The sequence below is a fragment of the Chlorocebus sabaeus genome, chromosome 21, assembly GCF_047675955.1.
Source record: "Chlorocebus sabaeus isolate Y175 chromosome 21, mChlSab1.0.hap1, whole genome shotgun sequence".
Taxonomy (NCBI): Eukaryota; Metazoa; Chordata; class Mammalia; order Primates; family Cercopithecidae; genus Chlorocebus; species Chlorocebus sabaeus.
In genome coordinates, this window is record NC_132924.1 from 113489867 (window position 1) to 113516335 (window position 26469).

Sequence of the window (26469 nt, forward strand, 5' to 3'; positions counted from 1 at the left end):
TGATTGTGCCATTGCACTTCAGCCTGGGTGACAGAGTGAGACCTCGTCTCAAAAAAAAAATTTTTTTACATCACCCAGTACAATATGCACATGTACAACTGACCCAAACGTTTTGCAAAACAGTCACTGTTACTACATGAGATACATTCTGAAAATTTTTTCCTAACAAGGGACAGCAGGACAAATTGAGAGCAAAGGACGCAATAGCACACAAGAGAAGGTAAGTAGAAGAAAGGAGCAGGGGCAGCATCGTATGGGCCAGCGCTGGTTGAATTTGCTGGCTATTCCTTCCCGTGAGGCCTTTCTGCTAGGCTGGCAAAGCCTGATGAGAAAGCCAGTTCTGCACTCTGCCCTGTGCTGGCCACTTTCACCTGGTGCTTTGTACCCTGCGGCAGCCCTAGGCTCAGGGCAGGTGGGAGGGATTGTACTTTCCTTTCACTTTCTCAGGACACCAAACCTGACACCTGGGGCCAGAACTACACTTCCCACCAAGCAGCGAGGCAGGAGGAAGAAGGGGGCACTGAGGGCTGAAAAGGAAAACCAGAAGAAAGAGAAAACATTACCTGCTGAGCAGCAGAGGTGAGAGAGCCGGACAGGTAAGTGACAGGTGAACCAGGAAGGCGAAGGTTGCGGGATGCCGGCGGGAGGACATCATCGGGGTGGACGCTGCCTGTGTCTCCCGGCAAGGCTTACAAGCTAAATGAAAGGGGGCTTTTGTGGAAACCCTGAGGACTCCAGAGGGTGAGGGGAGACATGGAAGTAAAGTCTCAGCTCAAGTTACAGTGATAAGTCCAAGACACCGGAAGTGGAATGGCTGTCTTTAGTTGAAAAGTCAGACAGGAAAAAAGTGGTTGGCTTGTGTCTGTTGTCTGCTGGATCATCTACCCATATTGATTTCAGAGAGGTCCAAGAGAGGTATGGGATCCTTCTTCATCGCCTTAAAGCCCTGGGTTTTTGCATGCAGATTGGACACTTGAGTGCATTTTAACTTGTGTGATGAGACAGACTGTCCTTGTCTATGACTTTAGAGAAAATCAGGGTAAAACAGAGAAGTGAAGAAGGATGTCACAAGGCAGGGGCAATTTGCAGCACATCAGATGTGATCATTAAGTGGGATCAGGTTTCAGTTACTTTTAGAGCTATTGGATGAGGAGTCCGAACACACTGTCATGAAGAACAGGTAAAGAAGATGGAGATATTCTCCTTGGGGGGATATTCTTGCTGCTTCAAATATCTGATGGGCTGTCATGTGGAACAGGAATGTGATGTGTCTTGGCAGAGTAAGGATAGCACTGAGCTAGACAGATGGAAACCTCATGGAGGGAGGTGTCAATCCCACAGAAGTGAGAACTGCCCAGTGTAAAATGGAAATTTTTCAGGAGGTAGTCAGTTCCTTGTGATCAGAGATATTTAAGCATAGGTGGACATTTAAGCCAGGGATGCTGATGGTGGGAGTAAAGTTTCAGGTAGGTGACTTGGTCAATTGGTGTTTTCCAAACCTGGCTCGTCATCAGAATCACCTGGGGAAGAGACAGCATGAGAGAGAAGAGGGGAGGGGAGGGGAGGGAAGAGAGAGAGAGGTTTTTGGTTTTGTGTTTTTGTTTGTTTGTTTGTTTGTTTGTTTGTGTTTTGAAATGGAGTTTCGCTCTTGTTGCCCAGGCTGGACTGCAATGGTGCAATCTTGGCTCACTGCAACCTCTGCCCTCTGGGTTCAAGCCATTCTCCTGCCTTAGCCTCCCATGTAGCTGGGATTATAGGTGCATGCCACCACACCCGGCTAATTTTTTGTATTTTTAGTAGAGATGGGGTTTCACCATGTTGGCCAGGCTGATCTTGATCTCCTGACCTCAAGTGATCCACCTGCCTCAGCCTCCCAAATTGCTGGGATTACAGGTGTGAGCCACTGCACCTGGCCTATTTCTTATGATTTTAATAAAGATTGGCAGGGGGTTGGGCGGGCGGTGGGGAGTCTCATTATGTTGCCCAGACTACTTTCAACCTCCTGGCATCAAGTGATCCTTCTGCCTCGGCCTCCCAAAGTGCTGGGATTACAAGCATGAGCGACTGCGCCTGGCACAGTAAATGTATTTTAAAGTTAAAAACACAAAACACAAAACCTGGCCCGGTGCAGTTTTGAGATCATACCACTGCACTCCAACCTGAGTGACAGAGCAAGACTCTGTCTCAAAAAAAAAAAAAGAATACTAAGAAATAATTTTTAAAAGAACAAGGTAAAATTAGTTTAGCAAGTCTGGGATAAGCTTCAAAAATATATTTTTTTCAATGACATTCTCAGATAATTCTGACCATCAGTTAGTTTGTGAAACACTGTCATTAGAAACCTTTATTTTCCAACCAGACACAGTGGCTCATGCCTGTAATCTCAACACTTTGGGAGGCTGAGGTGGGCAGATCGTCTAAGGTCAGATGACTGGAGTTCATAACCAGCCTGCTCAACATCGTGAAACCCCGTATCGACTAAAAATACAAAAATTAGCTGGGCCCGGTGGCAGGCGCCTGTTATCCCAGCTACTTGGGAGGCTGAGGCAAGAGAATCGCTTGAACCAGGGAGGCCGAGGTTGCAATGAGCCAAGGTCACACCATTGCACTCCAGCCTGGGCAAGAAGAATGAAACTCTGTCTCAAAAAAAAAGAAGGAAATATATATTTTTCAATGATACTCACAGATAATTCTGATAATCAGTTAGTTTGTGAAACACTGTCATTAGAAACCTTAATTTTCCAGCAGTACGTGGTGGCTCAGGCCTGTAATCCCGGCACTTTGGGAGGCTGAGGTGGGTAAATCACTTGAGGTCAGGCATTCAAGACCAGCCTGACCAACATGGTGAAACCCTGTCTCTACTAAAAATACAAAAATTAGCTGAGTGTGGTGGTACAGGTCTATAGTCCCAGCTACTCGGGAGGCTGAGGCAGGAGAATCATTTGATCTGGAAGGCAGAGGTCACAATGAGCTGAGATCATGCCATTGCACTCCAGCCTGGGTGACAGAGCAAGACTCTGTCTCAAAAAAAAAAGAAAAAGAAAAAAAAAAAACCTTTGGTAAAACATGCCATAACCAGGCTTTGGTAAAATATGCCATAACATTATAGCCATGATTTTAATTTTGAATATTCTCAAAATCCTAATTTCCTGGTTGAAAAAATTAGGCTCCAAACAAGACAAAAAGGCCGTGTCACTCTTCTCCAAGTTGACTTACCAATCACTGCTTATCAGTCCTTGTTGCTGGCTGCCTGGATGGTCAACATTTTTGTTTTTGGTTTTTTTTGTTTTTTTTTTTGAGACGGAGTCTCGCTCTGTCACCCAGGCTGGAGTGCAGTGGCCGGATCTCAGCTCACTGCAAGCTCTGCCTCCCAGGTTCACGCCATTCTCCTGCCTCAGCCTCCCAAGTAGCTGGGACTACAGGCGCCCGCCACTATGCCCGGCTAATTTTTTTTGTATTTTAGTAGAGATGGGGTTTCACTGTGTTAGCCAGGATGGTCTCGATATCCTGACCTTGTGATCCGCCCATCTCGGCCTCCCAAAGTGCTGGGATTACAGGCTTGAGCCACCGCGCCCAGCCTTGTTTTTGGTTTTTTTTTTGAGATGGAGTTTTACTCTTATTGCCCAGGCTGGAGTGCAATGGCGTGATCTCAGCTCACTGCAACCTCCGCCTCCTGGGTTCAAGGGATTCTACTGCCTCAGCCTCCCAAGTAGCTAGAATTACAGGCATGAGCCACCACATCCAGCTGATTTTATATTTTTTGTAAACACGGGGTTTCTCCATGTTGGTCAGGCTTGTCTCGAACTCCCAACCTCAGGTGATCCACCCACCTCAGCCTCCCGAAGCACTGGGATTACAGGCATGAGCCACCGTGCCTGGCCTGGATGGTCAGCCTTATAGCAGTTGGGAGTCTTTCTCCCCAGGTGAAATTGACACTGGTGGGACGTCCAATGGCAGGTGAGTCACTGCTGTAAGCATTTCCTCTGCCATCCTCCTGCTCTCCAGGCACTCTGATGGAGCATGTGGCACCTCATCTCTAGGCCTAGGATATATCACTGCTTTTATCTGATGGTGTTGACCGTCCACTGGACCCACCAGAGAATGGCAGTAGAAACTCTTTATTCCAAGAGCACCCCTAAAGTAAGATCAACACATGTAAGGTAGATGTCCGCTTATGGGGGCAACTCCTCTGTGCCTAACTAGCATCATTAGCATCATCCTCTCACAAGAATGTAGCGCTGTGAAGGTAATGACCTCCCTCCGTCTTGTCTTGTACTGGATCCCCAGTTCCTGGTGCTGAATTCCATCCTTTCTACCTAGCTCTGTTCTAGGTGGCAAGAACCATGCACTTCTCCGGCTCAGCAAGGGCAGCAGATGAGAACTTTGACTATTTGTTCAAGATTATCCTCATTGGGGATTCCAATGTGGGGAAGACGTGTGTGGTGCAGCATTTCAAGTCTGGAGTCTACACGGAGACACAGCAGAACACGATTGGAGTGGACTTTACCGTGCGCTCCCTTGATATTGATGGCAAGAAAGTGAAGGTCAGAGGGCACTGGGACGGGACTGATTCCACCTTTTTTTTTTTTTTTTTTTGAGACGGAATCTTGCTCCGTTGCCCAGGCTGGAGTGCAGTGGTGTGATCTCGGCTCACTGCAAGCTCCACCTCCCAGGTTCACGCCATTCTCCTGTCTCAGCCTCCCAAGTAGCTGGGAGTATAGGTGCCCACCACCACGCCTGGCTAATTTTTTTTTTTTTTTTTGGATTTTTAGTAGAGACAGGGTTTCACCGTGTTAGCCAGGATGGTCTGGATCTCCTGACCTCGTAATCTGCCCGCCTTGGCCTTCCAAAGTGCTGGGATTATAGGTGTGAGCCACTGTGCCCAGCCAGTTCCACCTTTTTTAGCCAGAATTCCCAGCAACAAAGCACATGTCTGAGCGATAAAATATTTCAATACAAAACATGAAATCATACAAATAGTGGAAGAAAACGTGGGAGTATTTATTTTTCTCATCATGGAATGGGAAAATCAGGCTTTAAATGAGACACGAATCCAGAAGCCAATAAAAAAAATATTGCTGAATCTAACTATGAAGCTCAAATTTATACATTTCTCTAACTATATAAAGGTCAAATTGGCTTTTATTTATTTATTTATTTATTTATTTTGCGGGGGGAGGGGATAGACAGGGCTTTTTGTTTTTGTTTTTTTGAGGCAGAGTCTCACTCCATCACCCAGGCTGGAGTCCAGGAGCGCAATTTCAGCTCACTGCAATCTCTGCCTCCTGGGCTCAAGCAATTCTCATGCCTCAGCATTCCAAGTAGCTGGATTTACAGGTGCACACCACCACGCCTGGCTAAGTTTTGTATTTTTAGTAGAGAGAGGGTTTCACTATGCTGGCCAGACTGGTCTCAAAGTCCTGACCTCAAGTGGTCCACCTGCCTCTACCTCCCAAAGTGCTGGGATTACAGGTGTGAGCTACCACACCCAGCCTGAGACAGGGTCTTGTTCTGTCACCCAAGCTAAAGTCCAGTGGCATGATCACAGCTCACTCCAACCTCCATCTCCCTGGCTCAAGCGATCCTCTCACCTCAGCCTCCTGAATAGCTGGGATCACAGGTGCACCCTACCATGCCCAACTCATTTTTTAAATTTGTTGTAGAGATGGGATTTTCCTGTGTTGCTCAGGCCAGTCTCAAACTCCAGGGCTCAAATCCTCCCACTTCACCCTCCCAAAGTGCTGGGATTACAGGCATGAGCCACCATGCCTGTCCTTAAAAGGTCAAATGTTCTAGCGGCCAGGCAAGGTGGCTCACACTTGTAATCCTAGCACTTTGGGAGGCCGAGGCAGGTGGATCACTTGAGGTCAGGAGTTCAAGACCAGCCTGGCCAACATGTTGAAACCCTGTCTCTACTAAAAATACAAAAATTAGCCAGGCGTGGTGGCAGGCACCTGTAGTCCCAGCTACTCAGGAGGCTGAGGCACAAGAATCTCTCAAACCTGGGAGGCAGAGGTTACAGTGAGCCGAGATCATACCACTGCACTCCAGCCTAGGCAACAGAGTCTCAAAAAAAAAAGAAGTCAAATTTTCTATGTACTGAAAAATGCCATAAACTGCCAGGCACGGTGGCTTACGCCTGTAATCCCAGCACTTTTGGAGGCCAAGGCAGGAGGATTACTCAAGGTCAGGAGTTCAAGACCAGCCTGGCCAACGTGGTGAAAACCTGTCTCTACTAAAAATACAAAAAATTAACTGGGCGTGGTGGCACACGCCTGTAATCCCAGCTGCTCGAGAGGCTTAAGGCATGAAAATTACTTGAACCCAGGAGACAGAGGTTGCAGTGAGCCAACATCACACCATTGCACTCCAGCCTGGGAGTCAGCGAGACTCTGTCTCAAAAAGATAAAATAATAAATAAAAAGTTTAAAAATTTAAAAATACCTCAAAGAAATCAACAGAAAGGGCTAGATGAAACAAGTAACAAAATCTCATTAATTATTAAATCTGGATGATAGGTGCATGAGGGGTTTTTTAAATTTTTTTTGAGACAGGGTCTCACTCTGTTGCCCAGATGGAGGGCAGTGGCGCATGATCTCAGCTCACTACAGCCTCAACCTCCTGTGCTCAAGGGATCCTCCTGCCTCAGTCTCCCAAGTAGCTGGGACTACAGGCATGCACCGCCATGCCCAGCTAATTTTTGTATGTTTCATAGAGATGGGGTTTCACCATATTGCCAGACTGGTCTCAAACTCCTGAGCTTAAGCAATCCGCCACCTCAGCCTCCCAAAGTGCTGGGATCATAGGCATGAGGCACTGCACCCAGCCTCATTTTTCTATTATCTCTAGCTTTGGTGTATGGTTTGCAAACTTTCTCTAAAAAATAAATTTTATATAAATAGTGTGAGAATATGAAGAAATTGTTACCCTCAGACACTGTGAGAGGCTGTGTGAATTGGTGCTGCCGCTTGGGTGGCTAATTTGGGAGGCATTATTGTGAGGACATTCCAGACATGAACAGCTTGAGTGTTCCTTTAAAATCAAAACAGTTCGGCCAATATTATCGCCTTTGCCAGTGTTCAGATCCATGGGCAGGCTCAAAAGATGAGTCCCCAAATCTGGACCACGTGATGAATCAGGTGAAAAGGCAAAGAACACAAGACCCCAGGATAAAATAGGTCCGCCTCTCGGACAGCAGCATCCCTTCAATCAGGGCTGTCCAAGCTTCTGGTTTCCCTGGGCCATGTTGGAAGAAGAATTATCTTGGGCCACACATAAATTACACTAACACTAATGATACCTGATGAGCTAAAAAAAAAAAAAAAAAAAAAAAAAATTGCAAAAAGATCTCATAATATTTTAAGAAAGTTTAAAAATTTGTGTTGGGCCACATTCCAAGCCGTCCTGGGCCAAATGTGTCCCGCGGGTTGCAGAATGGACAAGTTTGTCTTAGATGGTAGTTCCCCAGCCAAGGAGGATACCCAAGTCATCCAGTGAAAAATTGAAAGAATAGATTCCTGCATCCTACTCCAGATCTACTGGGTCTGAATATCTAGAAGTGAGACCCAGAAAACTGTGTTTTTAAGACAATGTAGGTGAAGGAGTTCCCATTACCTGTGGGAACCCCTGATTTGGACTCCCTTTCCTGTCCTTCTCTAGATGCAGGTGTGGGACACAGCTGGCCAGGAGCGCTTTCGCACCATCACCCAAAGCTACTACCGCAGTGCCCACGCGGCCATCATCGCCTATGACCTCACCCGGCGGTCCACATTTGAGTCCGTCCCTCACTGGATTCATGAGATAGAGAAATATGGAGCTGCAAATTTGGTCATTATGCTGATTGGTATGGCATTTTTGAAGTTTTTAACTTTGGTTTACTCTCCTCTGAGGATGCTCAGCTTTCTGAGTGTTTCTGATGGCAGTGGAAAATGAAATCTTAAATGTGCAAGTGATGGATAGGGCTCCAGAAAGTGCCTTTAAACTGGATCCCACCATGCCCAGTCCCTTTTTTTTTTTTTTTTAAATTTTTGTAAAGATGGGGTTTTGCCTTGTTGCCCAGGCTGGTCTTGAACTCCCGGGCTCAAGTGATCCTCCTGCCTGGCCCTCCCAAAGTGCTGGGATTACAGCATGAGCCACTGTGCCTGGCCCTTTGTTTTTATTTTTGACAATCTCTACTGCAGAGTGAACAGGTGAGTTTTGTTTTTTACTTGTTTATGGGAATCTAGTAGGTATATATATATTTATTGGGTACAAGTGGGTTTGTTTTTTTGTTTGTTTTTGAGATGGAGTCTTGCTCTGTCACCCAGTCTCGAGTGCAGTGGCACGATCTCAGCTCATTGCAAGCTCCGCCTCCCGGGTTCATGCCATTCTCCTGCCTCAGCCTCCCGAGTAGCTGGGACTACAGGTGCCTGCCACCACGCCTGGCTAATTTTTTTGTACTTTTAGTAGAGACGGGGTTTCACCATGTTAGCCAGGATGGTCTTGATCTCCTGACCTTGTGATGCCCCCACCTCGGCCTCCCAAAGTGCTGGGATTACAGGCGTGAGCCACCACTCCCGGCCACAAGTGGATTTTTAAAAAGAAAAAAGAAGAGTCAATTTATAAGTGTTTACCAATAATGTACATTAAAATACATAAACTAGGTGGGGCGCGGTAGCTCATGCCTGTAATCCCAGCACTTTGGAGGGCAAGGCAGGTAAATTGCTTGAGCCCAGGAGATTGAGACCAGCCTGAGCAACATGGCGAAACCTCATCTCTACAAAAAATAAAAAAAATTAGCCGAGTGTGGTGGTGTGCACCTGCAGTCCCAGCTACTCAGGAGGCTGAGGAGGGAGGATTGCTTGAGCCCAGCAGGCAGAGGTTGCAGTGAGCTGATTATACCATTGCATTCCGTATAGGTATCCAGTTTTCCCAGCACCATCTATTGAAGAGACTGTCCTTTCTCCAACATGTGTTCTTAGCACCTTTGTTGAAAGTGACTTTATTGTAGATGTATGGATTTATTTCTGGATTCTGTATTCTGTTCCATTGGTCTATGTGTCTGTTTTTATCAGTACCATACTGTTTTGGTTACTATAGTTCTATAGTATAACTTGAAGTCAGGCAATGTGATTTCTCGAGGTTGGTACTTTTTGCTCAGGATATCTTTGGCTATTCTGAGTCTTTCATGGTTCCATAGAAATTTTAGGATAATCTTTTCTATTTCTGTGATGAATGTCTTTGGGCCAGGTGTGGTGGTTCATGCCTGTAATCCTAGCACTTTGGGAAGCTGAGGCAGGAGAATAGCTTGAGACCATCCTGGTCAACATAGTGAGACCTCATCTCTACAAAAACTAAAACAAAATAAAATAGTGAGATGTGGTGGGAGGTTGGGGTGGGGGGATCACTTGAGCCCAGGAATTTGAGGCTGCAGGGAGCTGTGATCATACCACTGCACTCCAGCCTGGGTGATAAAGCAAAATCTTGTCTCTTAAAAAAAATAAATAAATAAATAATAAAAGGAAACAGTTATGTCGTAGTAGAGCAAAGATGGGAGAGCTGTGCCATGGCATACAAAGGGCTGGGGTGGACAGGCAGGTGCAGCCCATGTCCTCCAGGGGCAGAAGGAAACTCAGCAATGGTGACTCCTAGAAAAGGGCGGAATAGCATGCATCTCATTTGGGAATGAAGCAGTTCTAAGCCACATGTGGTTTCCCCAGGAATGTGGACCAGCTCTACCTTTTTATTAAGGTCATGCATCTCCAGGACACAATGGAGGCAGTTCTTCCTCATGGCTGAAGGGGAAGCTGTCCAACCTCAGGTGCCTCCCTCTGTGCTACCTTCTCTCTTTTTGATATGGAGTCTTGCTCTGTTGCCCAGGCTAGAGTGCAGTGGCGTGACCTTGACTCACTGCAATCTCCGCCTCTCAGGTTCAAGCAATTCTCCTGCCTCAGCCTCCCGAGTAGCTGGGATTACAGGCTCCCACCACCACCCTCAGCTAATGTTTGTATTTTTAGTAGAGACAGGATTTCACCATGTTGGCCAGGCTGTTCTGGAACTCCCGACCTCAGGTGATCCACCCACCTCGGCCCCCCAAAGTGCTGGGATTACAGGCATGAACCACCACACCTGGCCCCTCTGTGCTATCTTTGAAGGCAGCTCCCTGTCTCCAGCCCACGAGACCCCAGCTGCCTCTCCCCCAGCCAGCTCCATCTTTAACTAGTCACTCTGTGAAACAGATGCATCAGAGAAGGGTGACAGATGCCAGGATGTCGCAGGATTTCCGGGAGTCTCAGAATGTTTTCTTGACATTTTTACCCTAGTCTGTCTTTCATAACAACCATCTCTGCCTCACTTCTTCCTCGGTTCTAGAAATACCCCCAAAGATGACCTGGAGTGTTGCAGTCTCCCAGTTTATAAGGTGTCCCTGTCAGAGGGCTGACACAGGGGCCTTCCTGTCTTCTGTACGTGGCCTCCCCGCCTAAATCCAGAAAAATTTATGTCATCCCTCACGGAAGTGTCCCTGCACATATTGCCTCATACAGGTGCTTCTTTCTGTCTCAGAAGTTTATCCCCAGCTCCTTGAAGCCACTTCATCAGCACAGGAATGACCCCAGTGCCAGTAGTTGATTGCATGTTGATTTGTACAGCTCTTCCTCCTCTAGCTGGCCACAGGGGGCCCGACTCCTCCTGATGGCCCCATGTAAAACCCTCAAAGGCCCCCATTTCCCTTAGAATAATGCACATATTCCTGAACATGGTTCATAAGGTACTTCAGGTCCCAGCCCTGCTTTCTTCTGGGCATGGCTGGCTTCCCATCTTTCTCCCACCCCCACTCCATCGCAGCAAGGGCTTTAGGAGGTGACCTCATTTTTATTTATTTATTTATTTATTTAATTTTTTTTTTTTTTGAGATAGGGTCTTGCTCTGTTGCCCAGGCTGGAGTGCCGTGGTGCAGTCTCGGCTCACTGCAACCTCTGCCACCAGGGTTCAAGTGATTCTCCTGCCTCAGCCTCCCAAGCAGCTGGGATTACAGGCACCTGCCACCATGCCTGGGTAATTTTTGTATTTTTAATAGAGACAGAGTTTCACCGTGCTGGACAGACTGGTCTCAAACTCCTAACCTCAAGTGATCCATCCGCCTCGGCCTCCCAAAGTGCTGGGATTGTAGTGAGCCGGCCATTTTTATAGGTTATCCTGGATGCTCTGTCTCATAACTTTCTTCAGCATCTGATATTTGTCCCTCTAAGGATCTTAGCCAAACCTTCTGCTTAAAGTCCTGTTATATTTACAGGTCCACAGTCACTCAACAAAAACCCTCAGCAGGGTATTTTTCAAATATTTCAGAGTTCAGAATTTGTCAGATTTTAGAAAAGTGTACTCTGTGTTACATAACACCCTCAGCAGGGTCTGGGCCAATGCCCCATGGCCAAATACATTACTATTTATGCAGTCAAATGTATAAATAGTCATACAGAACAGATTGAATAAAATCTTCAAGGCTGGGCGCAGTGGCTCACGCCTATAATCCCAGCACTTTGGGAGGCCGAGGCGGGCGGATCACTTGAGGTCAAGAGTTTGAGACCAGCCTGGCCAACATGGTGAAACCCCGTCTCTATTAAAAATACAAAAAAAATCAGCCAGGCATGGTGGTGAGTGCCTGTAGTCCCAGCTACTTGGGAGGCTGAGGCATGAGAATCACTTGAACCCAAGAGGCGGAGGTTGCAGTGAGCCAAGAGCGCACCACTGCACTCCAGCCTGGGTGACAGAGCGAGATTCTGTCTCAAATAAATAAATAAATAAATAAATAAATAAATAAATAAATAAATAGCTGACTCAGTGGTATATACCTGTAGTCTCAGCTACTCCAGAGGCTGAGGTGGGCAGATCACTTGAGGCTAGGAGTTCAAGGCTGAAGTGAGCTATTACTGAGCCACTGTGCTCCAGCCTAGGTAACAGATGAAAACTCTATCTCTAAAAAAAAATAATAATAAAACAAAAAAGTCAAAATCCACAGATGAAGCAGGATGCAGGGAGTAGATCAGATTCCTGGCTGCAGAGGTTCCTTTTCCCACCACATCCCTTCCTCCACCAGGGGCTCTCATTCCTTTCTTCTAGAAGCAGAGCTCAGCCCTGAGCTTCAGGCTCACCAGCTAAAAACATGCTTCTCCTGAAGGTGCGTGCTATACAAGCTTCCTATGGCTGCTGTAACCAGCTGCCACAAGCTGGGGGCTGAAAACAGCAGATGTGTTCTCCCACTGTTCTGGAGGCTACAAGTCTGAAATCAGTCCTGCGGGGCTGAAATGGAGGTGTTAGCAGGGCTGTGCCCCTCTGGACGCTCTAGGGGAGACTCGGTCCCTCACCTCCTCTGGCTTCTGGTGCAATCTTTGGCTTTGTGTGCCTCTGCCTTCACATCACGTTCTCCTCCCTGTGTGGGATCAAGGCTCCTTCTGCCTCCACCTTGTAAGGATACTTGCGATTGCATTCAGGGCCTGCCCAGCTAATCCAGAATAATCCCCCCATCTCAAGATCCTCAAATTAATCACACCTGCAAAGACCCTTTTAGCATTGACAGCTGCCTGAGGCTAGAGCCTGGTCTCCATGGGACCCCTTTCCCAGCCTACTGTAGCACTCAAATGTGCTAATGCCTGCTGAAAACAGTCTTGGATTGAAACTTCTTTGGGGATCATTATGATCTAAGTCCAGCTTTGACACTGAGCAGGATGACGACAGTGACTATGGGAAAGGATTTTCAAAATCTTTTTTGTTGGGACATATTAATGTATATAAAGAAAAGTACACATTGATTTATCTCAAAGGGAACAGCTGAGCAAACACCAGCTGGGTCAAGACAGAGAATATTGGCCAGGCGTGGTGGCTCATGCCTGTAGTCCTAGCACTTTGGGAGGCCGAGGTGAGCAGATTGCCTGAGCTCAGGAGTTCGAAACCAGCCTGGGCAACACAGTGAAACCGTGTCTCTACTAAAATACAAAAAAGAAAAGAAAATTAGCCAGGCATGGCGGCATGCGCCCGTAATCCCAGCTACTTGGGAGGCTGAGGCAGGAGAATTGCTTGCACCTGGGAGGCAGATGGTGTGATGAGCCAAGATTGCACCACTGCACTCTAGCCTGGGTGACAGAGACTCAGTCTCAAAAAAAAAAAAAAAAAAAAAGGCAGAGAATATTGACTCTGTGTGGGCTCACACCTGTCACCCCAACACTTTGGGAGGTAGAGATGGGAGGATCTCTTGAGCCCAGGAGTTTGAGATCAGCCTGAGAAACACAGGGAGACCCGATCTCTATAAAAAATTGCAAATTAGCTGGGCATGATGGCATGTGCCTGTAGTCCCAGCTATGAGGGAGCCTGAATTGGGAGGATTGCTTTAGCCCAGGAGGTAGCGTCTGCAGTGAGCTGTGATCACGCCACTGCACTCCAGCCTGGGTGACACAGTGAGACCCTGTCTCAGAAAAAAAAAAAAAAGAATATTGCCAGCCCACTCTCCACCCTCACCAGCTTTCACTTCATTACTCCCTACTCCTTCTGCCCCAAAGGCAAGTGCTTTTATGATAAATACTTCTTTGCTTTTTTCTTTTTTAATCATTTTACTACCTAAGCCCACATCCCTAAATACTGCAGTTTTGTTTTGTTTTGCTTTTTTTTTTTTTTTTTTTTGAGATGGAGTCTCACTCCATTGTCCAGGCCGGAGTGCAATGCCATGATCTTGGCTCACTGCAAACTCCACCTCCCAGGTTCAAGCTATTCTCATGCCTCAGACTCCCAAGTAGCTGGGATTACAGGCAGGTGCCACCATGCCCAGCTGATTTTTGTATTTTTAGTACATACAGGTTTTACTGTGTTGGCCAGGCTGGTCTTGAACTCCCGACCTCAAGTGATCCACCCATCTCAGCCTCCCAAAGTGCTGGGATCACAGGCATGATCCACCATGCCTTATCTTGTTTTGCTATTGTTTTGTACATTATATATAAACAAAATCATACCTTTTTGCCTAAGTTTCTTTCCCTCGATATTGTTTATGAGTTTCATCCATTGTTGCATGTGGCTGTAATCTATTCTTTTGTATAATTTGTATACTATATTCCTTTGCAAGAACACCCTACAGAGTATTTCTCTGTTCTGTTGGCAATGGACATTTGAGTTGTTTCTAGTTTGGGGCAACTAGGAAAATAATGCTGCTCTGAGCATTCTGTTATATGTTTATTGATGCCGATGGGCACACGGCTCTGTTGGGTAATATCCAGGAGCAAAATTGCATGGTCATGCCGCTCTAGATAATCTCAAACTACTTGCAGAGTGGTCGTTCTAGTCTATACTCCCATCAGCAGCGTGTGCAGGTTCCAATTGTTCTACATTCTCACCAACATTTGGTGCTGTTAGTCCTTTTACTTCCATGCATCCTGAGAAGTGTGTCATGAGATCACTAGTGTTTTTCATTTGTACTTCCCTGTCTATTAATGAGATCGAACACCTTTCAGATGTGTGTTAGCTATTTGGATATCCTCTGTTGTGAAATACTTTTCAAGTCCAAGTCCCATTTTTCTGTTTATCTTTTTCTTGTTAATTCCTAATAGTAGCTTATATCTTCTGAAAATGAGTCTGTGTCAGTGTGGGTCCTCCAGGAAGCAGATGTTGGGACAGGATGAGATAGACATGGAAGAGATTTATTGGGAGAAACAGCAGTGAGGGATAAAGAAGAAGGAGCAGGGCTGGGCACGGTGGCTCATGCCTGTAATCCCAGCACTTTGGGAGGCCGAGGCAGGTGGATCACCTGAGGTCAGGAGTTCGAGACCAGCCTGTCCAACATGGTGAAACCTCGTCTCTACTAAAAATACAAAAAATAGCTGGGCGTGGTGGCGGGCGACTGTAATCCCAGCTGCTCAGGAGGCTGAGGCAGGAGAATCGCTTGAACCCGGGAGGCAGAGGTTGTGTGAGCTGAAATCGTACCCTTGCACTCCAGCCTGGGGGCAACAGAGCGAGACTCCATCTCAAAAAACAAACAAAAAAAAGAAGGAGCAGAAGGAGGCAGGGAGTCTTCTATGAGATGTAGACCTGCCCCTGGGAAGGAGAGAATGGAGGAAGGACAACTTGGTAGGTAGAAAGAGTCTTAGACTAAGCACAACTTGAAGAAAGTTTATTTTTCAGGCAATGGGGTGCTCAAAAGCCAAGGTTGCCTGATAGAGGAATCGAATCCTGCATCTTGCAGCATGGTTGTGCATGAGTGCCTGCATGGTACGGGGGATGGGGTGCTATCCCCCCAGGGCGCTGCACTAATCCTGCTGGGCTGTCTGTCACCTGCGTTCCCTGCACCAGGCTCTCTTGAAGGAGGCCCCAGCCCTTGTCAGTTACATGTGTTGCAAACATCATTTTCCACCCTGTGGAGTCATCTTTCCCTCTTTCTTAAAAATACCTGAAGGAAGGAACATTTTGGTTTTTTTATGTTTTATTTTTTATAGATAGGGTCCAACTCTGTCACCCAGGCTGGAGTGCAATAGTGCCATCCTAGCTTACTGCAGCTTCGAACTCCTGGGCTGAAGCAATCCTCCTGCCTCAATCTTCCAAGTAGCTGGGACGACAGGCGCATCCCACCATGTCCAGTTAGGTTTCGTTTTTGTTTTGATTTTCTTTTTTTTTTTTTTTTGAAGCAGAGTCTCGAACTGTGTCCCAGGCTGGGGTACAGTGGCCCAATCTTGTCTCACTGCAACCTCCACCTGCTGGGTTCAAGCGAGTCTCATGCCTCAGCCTCCCAAGTAGCTGGGATTACAGGCATGTGCCACTACACCCAGCTAATTTTTGTATTATGAGTAAAGATGGGGTTTCACCATGTTGGCCAAGCTGGTCTCAAACTCCTGGCCTCAAGTAATCCACCGGCCTCAGCCTCCCAAAGTGCTGAGATTAGAGATGTGAGGCACCACGCCCAGCCCCAGCTAGTTTTTTTTAATGTTTTGTAGAGATGGGGCCTTGCTGTATCGCCCAGGCTGGTCTTGAATTCCTGGGCTCAAGTGATCCTCTTGCCTCAGCTTCCCAAACCACTGGGATTATAGGCATGAACTATTATACTCAGCCTTTTCCTCTCTTGATGGTGTATTTTGGTGAACAGACACTCTTAATTTTAATATACTTCAATCTATTGATCTTTTCTTTAATAATGATTGCTTCCTGTGTCCTATTTAGGAAACTTTTTCTTAATTGAAATCATCAAGATTATATTACCTTTTAAAGTTTAATCGATTAATTATTATCATTACTCTGCTTTTTACATTTAGATCTATGATCTACCTGTAATTGATTTTTTGTGTATGGTGAAAGGTATGGGTCAAAACTTTTTCATATAAAGATCTAATTGTCTCAGTACAGTTTACTAAAAAGGCAACCTTGGCCAGGCACAGTGGTTAACGCTTATAATCCCAACACTTTGGGAGGCCGAGGTGGGCTGATCACCTGAAGTCAGGAGTTCAGGACCAGCCTGGCCAATATGGTAAAACTCCATCTCTACTAGAAAAACACAAAAATTAGCTGGGCGTTGTGGTGGGTGCCTGTAATCCCAGCTACTTGGGAGGTGGAGGCAGGAGAATCACTTGAACCTGGGAAGTGGAGGTTGCAGTGAGCTGACATCGTGCCACTGCACTCCAGCCTGGGCAACAGAGTGAGACTCTGTCTCAAAAAAAAAAAAAAAAAAAAAGGGCAACCTTTTCCACTGCTCTGTGGCACCATCTTTTTGTAGAGTACACATCATTTATACATGAGTTTGCTTCTGAGCTGTTTTTCCTCTCCATTGATCTTATTCATTCATGCTCTTGGGAGTGAAAATATCTTCAATATTACAATGGTTTATGACCCTCCAAAGGGCCATACACAGTACATCTGTGGTATTAAATTTTCATAGGCCAAGATCACTCCACTGAACTCCAGCCTGGGTAACAAAGTGAGACCCTGTCACACACACACACACACACACAAATTTGCCATGTATGGTGGTGTGTGCCTGTAGTCCTAGCTATTTGAGAAGCTGATTGCTTGAGCCCAGAACATTAACGTTGCAGTGAGCTATGATCATGCTATTGCACTCCAGCCCAGGTGACAGGACAAGACCCTGTCTCAAAAAAAAAAATGAATAAAGGCCAGGCACAGTGGCTCACGCCTGTAATCCCAGCACTTCGGGAAGCTGAGGCAGATGGAACACTTGAGGTCAGGAGTTCAAGACCAGCCTGGCAAACATGGTGAAACCCTGTCTTTCCAAAAAATACAAAAATTAGCCAGGCATGGGGTTGCACACCTGTAATCCCAGTTACTCGAGACGCTGAGGCAGGAGAATCGCTTGAATCTGGGAGGTGGAGGTTGCAGTGAGCCAAGATCACGCCACTGCACTCCATCCTGGGCGACAGAGCAAGGCTGTGCTCAAATTAATAAATAAATAAGGTGGATGGTTAAACAAATGTTGGTCCTTGGCTGGGTGTGGTGGCTCACGCCTGTAATCCCAACATGTAGGGAGGCCAAGGTGGGCAGATCACCTGAGGTCAGGAGTTCAGGCCAGCCTTGAAACCCCGTCTCTACTAAAAATACAAAAATTAGCTGGGCATGGTGGCACACTCCTGGAGTCCCAGCTACTCAAGAGATGGAGGCAGGAGAATCCAGCCTGGGCAACAGAGAGACTATGTTTAAAAAAACAAAAAACAAAAAACCACAAATGTTGGTCCATGCATACTATTAAATACTACTCAGCAGTGAAAACCATTAGTGGTATGCAGAAAACAAACTACTGATTTATACAACAACTTGAATGGATCTCAAAGGAATTATGCTGAGTGAAAAAAAGATAATCTCAAAAGGTTATGTATATGAATCCATTTATATAATATTCTGGAACTAGAAGAGATTGGTGGTTAGCAGGGGCGGAGGACCGGGGGTGGTGAGAGTTATAAAGGAATAACATGAAAGAGAGCTTTGTGAGAATGGAGCTGTTCAGTGCTTCGACTGTGATGGTGATTAAAGGAATCTACGCATGTGATCAAATTGTGTATAATTATAAACATACACACAAATAAGTGCGTGGGACATTTATTCATTTCATAACAAGAAATCTTTTTATTTTTTATTTTTTAGAAAGAATTTTGTTCTTGTTGCCCAGGCTGGAGCGCAGTGGCACGATCTTAGTTCACTGCAACCTCCGCCTCCCAGGTTCAAGTGATTCTCCTGCCTCAGCCTCCTGAGTAGCTGGGATTACAGGCGCCCGGCACCACACCCAGCTAATTTTTTGTATTTTTAGTAGAGACAGGGTTTTTACCATGTTGGCCAGGCTGGTCTCGAATTCCTGACCTCAGGTGATCCACCCACCTTGGCCTCCTATAGTGCAGGGATTACAGGTGTGAGCCACCGCGCCTGGCCAAGAAATTTTTTTTTTTTTTTTTTTTTTGAGATGGCATTTCACTGTTGTCGCCCAGGCTGGAGTGCAATGGTACGATATCAGCTCACTGCAACCTCTGCCTCCTGGGTTCAGGTGATTCTCCTGCTTCAGCCTCCCAAGTAGCTGGGACTACGGGCATCCACCACCACACCCAGCTAATTTTGTTTTTTTGTTTTTTTGTTTTTTTTTTGAGACAGAGTCTCGCTCTGTCGCCCAGGCTGGTGTGCAGTGGCCGGATCTCAGCTCACTGCAAGCTCCGCCTCCCAGGTTCACGCCATTCTCCTGACTCAGCCTCCCAAATAGCTGGGACTACAGGAGCCTGCCACCTCGCCCGGCTAGTTTTTTGTATTTTTTTAGTAGAGACGGGGTTTCACCATGTTAGCCAGGATGGTCTGGATCTCCTGACCTCGTGATCTGCCCGTCTTGGCCTCCCAAAGTGCTGGGATTACAGGCTTGAGCCACCGCGCCCGGCCTAATTTTGTATTTTTAGTAGAGATGGGGTTTTGCCATGTTGCTCAGGCTGGTCTTGAACTTCTGACCTCAGGTGATCCACCTGCCTCGGCTTCCCAAAGTGCAGGGATTACAGGCATGAGCCATCAAGCCTGGCCTCGTGACAAGAAATCTGATTAAAGTCTGTGGATAGCACCCATGTCAATTTCCTGATATTGATAATGTGCTATAGTTATACAAGATATTACCATTGGGGGAAACTGGGTGAAGGGTAAACTGGACCCCCCCTTTCTCTATATATATATGTATAGATATGTGTGTATATATGTATATATGTGTAGATATGTGTGTATATATACATATGTGAGTATATATACATATGTGTGTATATATGTGTGTATATATACACATGTCTATAATATATACATATATAATGACTTCCCATATATCTATAATTATTTCAAAATAAAAGGCTTAAACATGTTTTATGGAAGAAGGGGGAAGTAGGGAAAAAAATCTCTACAGAGGCTCCTGTGGGGACAGTAATGAAAACCAGGTTGAGTAACACTAGTCTAGCTTGTCTTAATTACTACAGTTTTGTAATAAATCTTGATGTCTGGTAGAACAAATCCTGTGGGAAAGTAATTTTATCTTTAGATTCCTGCCTCAGGGAAACCAAGGCAAACTTTTATTGTATGTAAATTATAGCTTTCTCAGAACGTCCTTTAGGCCAGGCGTGGTGGCTCATGCCTATAATCCCAGGCACTTTGGGAGGCCAAGGCGGGCAGATCACTGGAGGCCAGGAGTTCAAGACCAGCCTGGCCAACATGGTGAAACCTTGTCTCTACTGAAAATACAAAAATTAGCCAGGCATGGTAGCACTGGCCTATAATCCCAGCTACTCGGGAGTCTGAGGCACAAGAATAGTTTGAACCTGGGAGGCAAAGGTAGCAGTGAGCCAAGACAGCACCACTGCACTCCAGCCTGAGTGACAGAGCGAGACTCCATCTCAAAAAAAAAAAAGAAAGTCTTCCATTATGCACCTCCAATCCAGCAAATCCTGATCACAGTCTACTCAGCTAAATGAGCCCCGTCTCACACAGCATCCAACACTCTGCTGTTTCAGGGGGGAAATAAAAGAGAGTAAAAAAAGGAGCAAGGGCTGGGCGCGGTGGCTCACACCTGTAATCCCAGCACTTTGGGAGGCCGAGGCAGGCGATCACCTAAGGTCAGGAGTTCGAGACCAGCCTGGCCAATATGGCGAAACCCCATCTCTACTAAAAATACAAAACTAGCCGGGCATGGTGGCAGGTGCCTGTAATTCCAGCTGCTTGGGAGGCTGAGGCAGGGGAATCGCTTGAACCCAGGAGATGGAGGTTGCAGTGAGCCAAGATTCCGCCATTGCACTCCAGCCTGGGCGACAAATTGTGTATAATTATACACAATTTGATCACATGCATAGATTCCTTTAATCACCACCACAGTCAAATTGCACTCCAGCCGGGGCGACAGCCTACACTCCACCTTGAGACAAGAGTGAAACTCCGTCTCAAAAAAACAAAAGAAACAAACAAACAAAAAAGTGTGCCCTCAGTTACCATTTGTGAATGAATGCATGCATGCCTATTGAAGAACTAAAATGTTATTTGTAAAGTTCATCTTGAAAGAAACCAGATTAAGTTATTCAATGGAATATCTGCTTATCTTTTTCCTTCTAGGAAATAAATGTGACCTCTGGGAAAAGCGGCACGTCCTGTTTGAAGATGCCTGCACACTGGCTGAGAAGTATGGCCTCCTGGCCGTTTTGGAGACATCGGCCAAGGAATCCAAGAACATAGATGAAGTCTTCGTGCTCATGGCCAAGGAGCTGATCGCCCGCAACAGCCTGCACCTATATGGGGAGAGTGCCCTGAACAGCCTCCCACTGGACTCCAGCCCCGTTCTTATGGCCCAGGGTCCAAGTGAAAAGACCCACTGCACTTGCTGAGATGTTTGCAAAACCAGTCACACCCACCAAAGAGGCCACCTCTGAAACTAAAGGTAGCCAGGATACCGTAGTGTTGCCCCAGTAGCACTTTAGACCCCAGCGTGGACTTGCCGCTCACCCCTAATCCTCCCAGTCTGGATGGGTCATGCTTCTCCCTTGATTCACACTACAGGTCGTAGCTGCTGACTCTCAGGAAAACCAGCACCATTGTTTTCACTGACTCTTGACTCCTGGAGAAAGCAGGACTTCAGGCCAGGAGAGGGAGGACGAATTGTACTCTTCTCCCCTTTCACTTTTCTGTCTCCCCAACGCTTCTGCTGCTTTCTACTGAATTTCGTTTCTTGCTTGAAGAAGAGCGTAGTGAAGGAGAGGAGGGAGGCAAAACAGCAAGAGAGAGAAGAGGCTGTTTGGAACATTCTGGAGCAGTTTGAAACAGCTCAGGCAGGGAGAATGGAACAAAAGCCCGCAATGAGAAACCAGAATGCTGCTATCATTTTGTTCCTGACATTCACACCTCAGGTCTTCACTTTGGGGAGCAAAGCCTTTTAGCAGAAATACCAGAAGTACCATCTTGCCAAATGGTCAGGAACTGTCTGATGGAGATGGAACTGGAATTCACTCTCTTCTAGCAGGGCTGCCTTGGCCACCCACCCGGGATAGGGGAGACACCTGCAATTTTTTTTCTTTCTTTCTTTTCTTTTCTTTTCTTTTCTTTTTTTTTTTTTTTTTTTGAGACAGGGTCATACTCTGTCACCCAGGCTGGAATACAGTGGTGGGATCTTGGCTCACTGCAACCTCCGCATCCTGGGTTCAAGAGATTCTCCCACTTCAGTCTCCCAAGTGGCTGGGACTACAGACACACGCCACCACACCTGGCTAATTTTTGTACTTGCTGTAGAGACGAGGTTTCACTATGTTGCTCAGGCTGATCTTGAACTCCTGAGCTCAAGTGATCTGCCCACATTAGCTTCCCAAAGTGCTGGAATTATAGGCATGAGCCACCACACCCGATCTTCTTCTTCTCCTTCTCCTTCTTTTTTTTTTTTTTGAGACTGAGTCTTACTCTGTCACCCAGGCTGGAATGCAGTGGTGCGATCTCGGCTCACTGCAACCTCAACCTCCAACTCCTGGGTTCAAGCGAGTCTCCTGCCTCAGCCTCCCAAGTAGCTGGGACTATAGGCACCCACCACCACGCCCAGGTAATTTTTTTTTTTTTGTATTTTTAGTAGAGACTGGGTTTCACTATGTTGGCCAGACTGGTCTTGAACTCCTGACCTCGTGATCCACCCATCTCAGCCTCCCAAAGTGCTGGGATTATGGGCATGAGCCACCATGCCCGGCCTTATCTTTTTTTTGAGACGGAGTTTCACTCTTGTTGCCCAGGCTGGAGTGCAATGATGTGATCTTGGCTCACTGCAACCTCCTCCTTCCAGATTCAAGTGATTCTCCTGCCTCAACTCCCTAGTAGCTGGGATTACAGGCGCCCACCACCACGCCTAGCTAATTTTTGTATTTTTAGTAGAGATGGGGTTTCACCATGTTAGCCAGGCTGGTCTCAAACTCCTGACTCGTGATCCGCCCGTTTCGGCCTCCCAAAGTACTGGGATTACAGGCATGAACCGCTGCACCCAGTCTTTTTTCTTTTTTTCTTTTTTTAATTGTAGAAATGCAGTCTTGCTGTGTTGCCCAGGCTGGTCTCCAATTCCTGAGCTCACAGGATTCTCCCACCTCAGCCTCCCAAAAAGCTGGGATTACAGGTGTCAGCCACCATGCCCGGCCCAATTTCTTTCTGAAACCCCAAATCATCTACCATATCAGAAGTCATTTTTGAATTAAAATTAAATTGGTTCATAGATGAATATCAAGCCAGCGTTGTACTGCCCCTTCTGTAAGATGTGGCCAGAGAGCAGCTGGTGCCTTCTGGAATGGAGTAACCCCGGATTTCAGAACTAAACATGTAAGAGGAGGCTGGAAGGCACCAGGCGCCCCTCGTTTCCAGGACTGTGTTAGGGGACATCAGGGCAGGCAGCAGGAGCAGGCCAGGGAGCCCTTCCAGGGTCCCAGGGAGCTGTGGACACTCACCTGGGGCTTCCGGAGGACAAACACCACTTATGACTGCAGCTGCCATTTACTGAGCTGCTTCTTGTGGGCAGAAGTTGTGTGGGGTCTGTGGGAAGTGAATGGTCCCCTTGGTTTGTGATGCCAGTGGAAGGGAAAGAGGTACCAGCTGCGTTCTGCTGCTCCTCTTTTTTCTTTTTCTTTTTTTTTTTTTTTTGAGATGGAGTCTCACTCTGTCACCCAGGCTGGAGTGCAATGGCGTGATCTCAGCTCACTGCAACCTCCACCTCCCAGGTTCAAGTGATTCTCCTGCCTCAGCCTCCTGAGTAGCTGAGATTACAGGGGTATACCACCACACCTGGCTAATTTTTGTATTTTTAGTAGAGACAGGGTTTCACCATGTCGGTCAGGCTGGTCTTGAACTCCTGACCTCGGGTGATCCACCCGCCTCAGCCTCCCAAAGTGCTGGAATTACAGGCTTGAGCCACTGCGCCCAGCCTGCCACTCTTAACATCCTTGGACTTTCTCTCATCCAGCATCCTGTCATCCAGCAGTAGCTCTTAGTCTCCCCTTTCCCTGCTCCGCTCCTTTTTTTTTCTCTCTTTTTTTCTTTTTCCTTTTCTTTTTTTTGAGATGGTGTCTTGCTCTATTGCCCAAGTTGGAATGCAGTGGCGTGATCTTGGCTCACTGCAAGCTCTGCCTCCCAGGTTCAAGCGATTCTCCTGCCTCAGCCTCCTGAGTAGCTGGGACTATAGGCGTGTGCCACCACACCCGGCTAATTTTTTGTATTTTTAGTAGAAACGGGGTTTCACCATGTTAGCCAGGATGGTCTCGATCTCCTGACCTCATGATCCACCCTCCTCAGCCTCCCAAAGTGCTGGGATTACAGGTGTGAGCCTCTGCGCCCAGCCCTTTTTTTCTTTTTTGAGATTGAGTTTCGCTCTTGTTGCCCAGGCTGGCATGCAATGGCACGATCTGGCTCCCTGCAACCTCTGCCTCCTGGGTTCAAGTGATTCTCCTGCCTCAGCCTCTGGAGTAGCTGGGATTACAGGCATGTGCCACCACGCCTGGCTAATTTTGTATTTTTAGTAGAGACAGGGTTTCTCCATGTTGGTCAGGCTAGTCCTGAACTCCTGACCTCAGGTGATCCACCTGACTTGGCCTACGAAAGCGCTGGGATTACAGGCATGAGCCACCACGCCTGGCCCCCTGCTTCACTCTTAGCATCTGAGTATCAGGGCCCCAATCACAGCCCATCTGCCTTTCAGCGAGAGTAAGGCAGTCTTTGGGCTCCTTCCCTGGACTGGTTTTCTCCTTGGCCTTAAGTTATTCTCCTGCTCCTTTATACATTTCTTGGTCCCCAAGGAGTCCTTAGGTAGGAGCCAGAATTTAGATTCTGACCTTCGGGATACATCCATAAACTAAGCCAGCCACAGAGAAGAAGGACAAAACTAGGAGACCTACGGAGCACGAGCCTCCTCCCAGTTCTCCTTCACCATCAGGAAGCACTCTTCATTTTTCTCAGTTAAGGTGCCTTTTAGAAATTTCTTGTCTTGCGACAGAGTCTTCCTTCCTTGTTGATTAGTCTATTCTTGAGGAATGGATCCATCAGTCTGTTCAGTGTGTGTCCCAGTGCCGGCTCAGGGTGGGCACTGATCAAGATGAACGGCCCGCCACGCCTCCCATGGGGGCTAGCCCTCTCCCATTCTGAGGAGCAGCCATGCAGCCCCCGCTGAAAGCAAGCCTCACCCTCTTTCCCCTCCTCCTCCACCCCTAGGAAGAGATCTCAGTTCAGAGACCAATGGCAGCCTGGAGTACTAGTCTTCCCTGAGACACCTGTATTTTGATGGGAATCAAAGACACAAACCTACAGATAAAGCTGTAAGGTTGGAACTGTAGCCAGGACTTCAGCTCACAGGATCACAGGAAAAGAAAGGCATCTAGAGAGAAGGAGGCCTTCTGGGAACCCCTGAGATCACCGCTAGGACAGCCATCATCCTAGTGTGGATATCCCCACCGGGAGAGTGTTTTTCTATGCACAGGTGTCCTCCACTCCAGGCCTCCCAGACAGGTGTTGAGGGGATGGAGATGGCTGCTTGGTGCCAGGTGGAGGGAGGGCTCCACACAAAGACACCAGTTGCCTGAGCAGCTCCCCTAAACAAGCCGCAGCCCAGATGAGTCATGTTAGTCCCTCGTTTTTGCTGGAATGTCTGCCCTTCCTTACAGAACCCTCTTCTCCTCACTGTGTTCACAAAGGGCAAGTTCTGAGACCAGCTGCCAAACCCTGGCTTCCACGGTCCAGTTAAGAATTTGCATTAGGCTGGGTTACCTGAGGTCAGGAGTTTGAGACCAGCTGGTGAAACCCTGACCAACATACAAAAATCAGCCAGGTGTGGTGGCGTATGCCTGTAATCCCAGCTACTCAGGAGGCTGAGGCAAGAGAATCACTTGAACCTGGGAGGCAGAGGGTGCAGGGAGCCGAGATTGCACCATTGCACTCCAGCCTGGGTGACAATAAACAAACAAACAAACAAACAAACAAAAAGAATTTGCATTAAAGTTCTGAGAGGTACCGCAGCCATATCCACAGGTCCTTCCTCACTCAATCAACTGTCTCTACCAGGACACCTACCAGAAAAACCAACTTCCTAAGTCTATCACCAATATAGCGGCCTCCTGTGTTTGGGTGCAGGTACTTGGCAGTGTGTGTGCATGTGCCCAGGCTCACCCACTTAGTCAACAAGCCAAGGCAGGGGCCCACAGCTCTCTGTGACCCACCTGGGCAAACGTGGCCCGTGATAGAAGGAGAGGGTGATGGTGTGAGACTCAAACCCCTGGGCTTGGGCACTATGTATCCTTGGACAAGTCACACACCTCTGTGAATTCCCTTTGCTCAAGCATATGATGTCGTTGCTTAATTAAACACTTGTGAGGACCAAGAGAGGGAATGGCTGTGAAAATGCTTTGAAAATATAAAACCAGGCCAGGCACGGTGGCTCATGCCTGTAATCCCAGTACTTTGGGAGGCTGAGGTGGGAGGATCACCTGAGGTCAGGAGTTCAAGACCAGCCTGGCCAACATAGCAAAACCCCGTCACTACTAAAAATACAAAAAATTAGCCGGGTGTGGTGGCATGTGCCTGTAATCCCAGCTACCCAGGAGGTTGAGGCAGGAGAATCACTGGAACCTAGGAGGCAGAGGCTGTAGTGAGCCGGGATTGCGCCCCTGCACTCCAGCCTAGGCGACAGAGCAAGACTCCATCTCAAAAAAAAAAAAGATATAAAAGGAAGACAACGGCGATAGGGAATCATTGTCATGTTGTTCAGCAGCCATCAGGGAACTGAAGCTCAGTGTCTGGACACTTGGTTTGGTATTTAAGGCCTTGCCACCTGGGAAGAGGTGGAAAGGGGTGCATCTTCCCTGTGGCCTACTAGTTCCTTGAGAATAAAGCCCTTCTCTATTCCATGTGTTGGCACAAATACGCTTGATGACATAAAGAAATTCTTGAGAAACTCACATTATCTGAAAATGCACACGTCAAAGCACTGTCCTCACAAGAAGCACTGGTAAAGGACTT

At 47.2% G+C, this 26469-nt stretch overlaps 1 protein-coding gene across 2 annotated transcripts; it reads left to right on the forward strand.

The window, feature by feature from the left end:
- The first annotated feature begins 403 nt into the window (after positions 1–403).
- RAB19 (RAB19, member RAS oncogene family) lies at positions 404–26469 on the forward strand. 2 transcript variants are annotated; one of them, XM_007983149.3, is made up of 4 exons: positions 404–596; positions 4321–4544; positions 7660–7843; positions 20566–26469. In XM_007983149.3, the coding sequence occupies exons 2-4, from the start codon at positions 4344–4346 to the stop codon at positions 20832–20834; spliced, it is 654 nt and encodes a 217-aa protein (XP_007981340.1). In that variant the 5' UTR covers positions 404–596; positions 4321–4343; the 3' UTR covers positions 20835–26469. The 2 variants fall into 2 exon arrangements, with proteins under 2 accessions (XP_007981340.1, XP_072865503.1); XM_073009402.1 differs by having other exon boundaries at positions 7666–7843.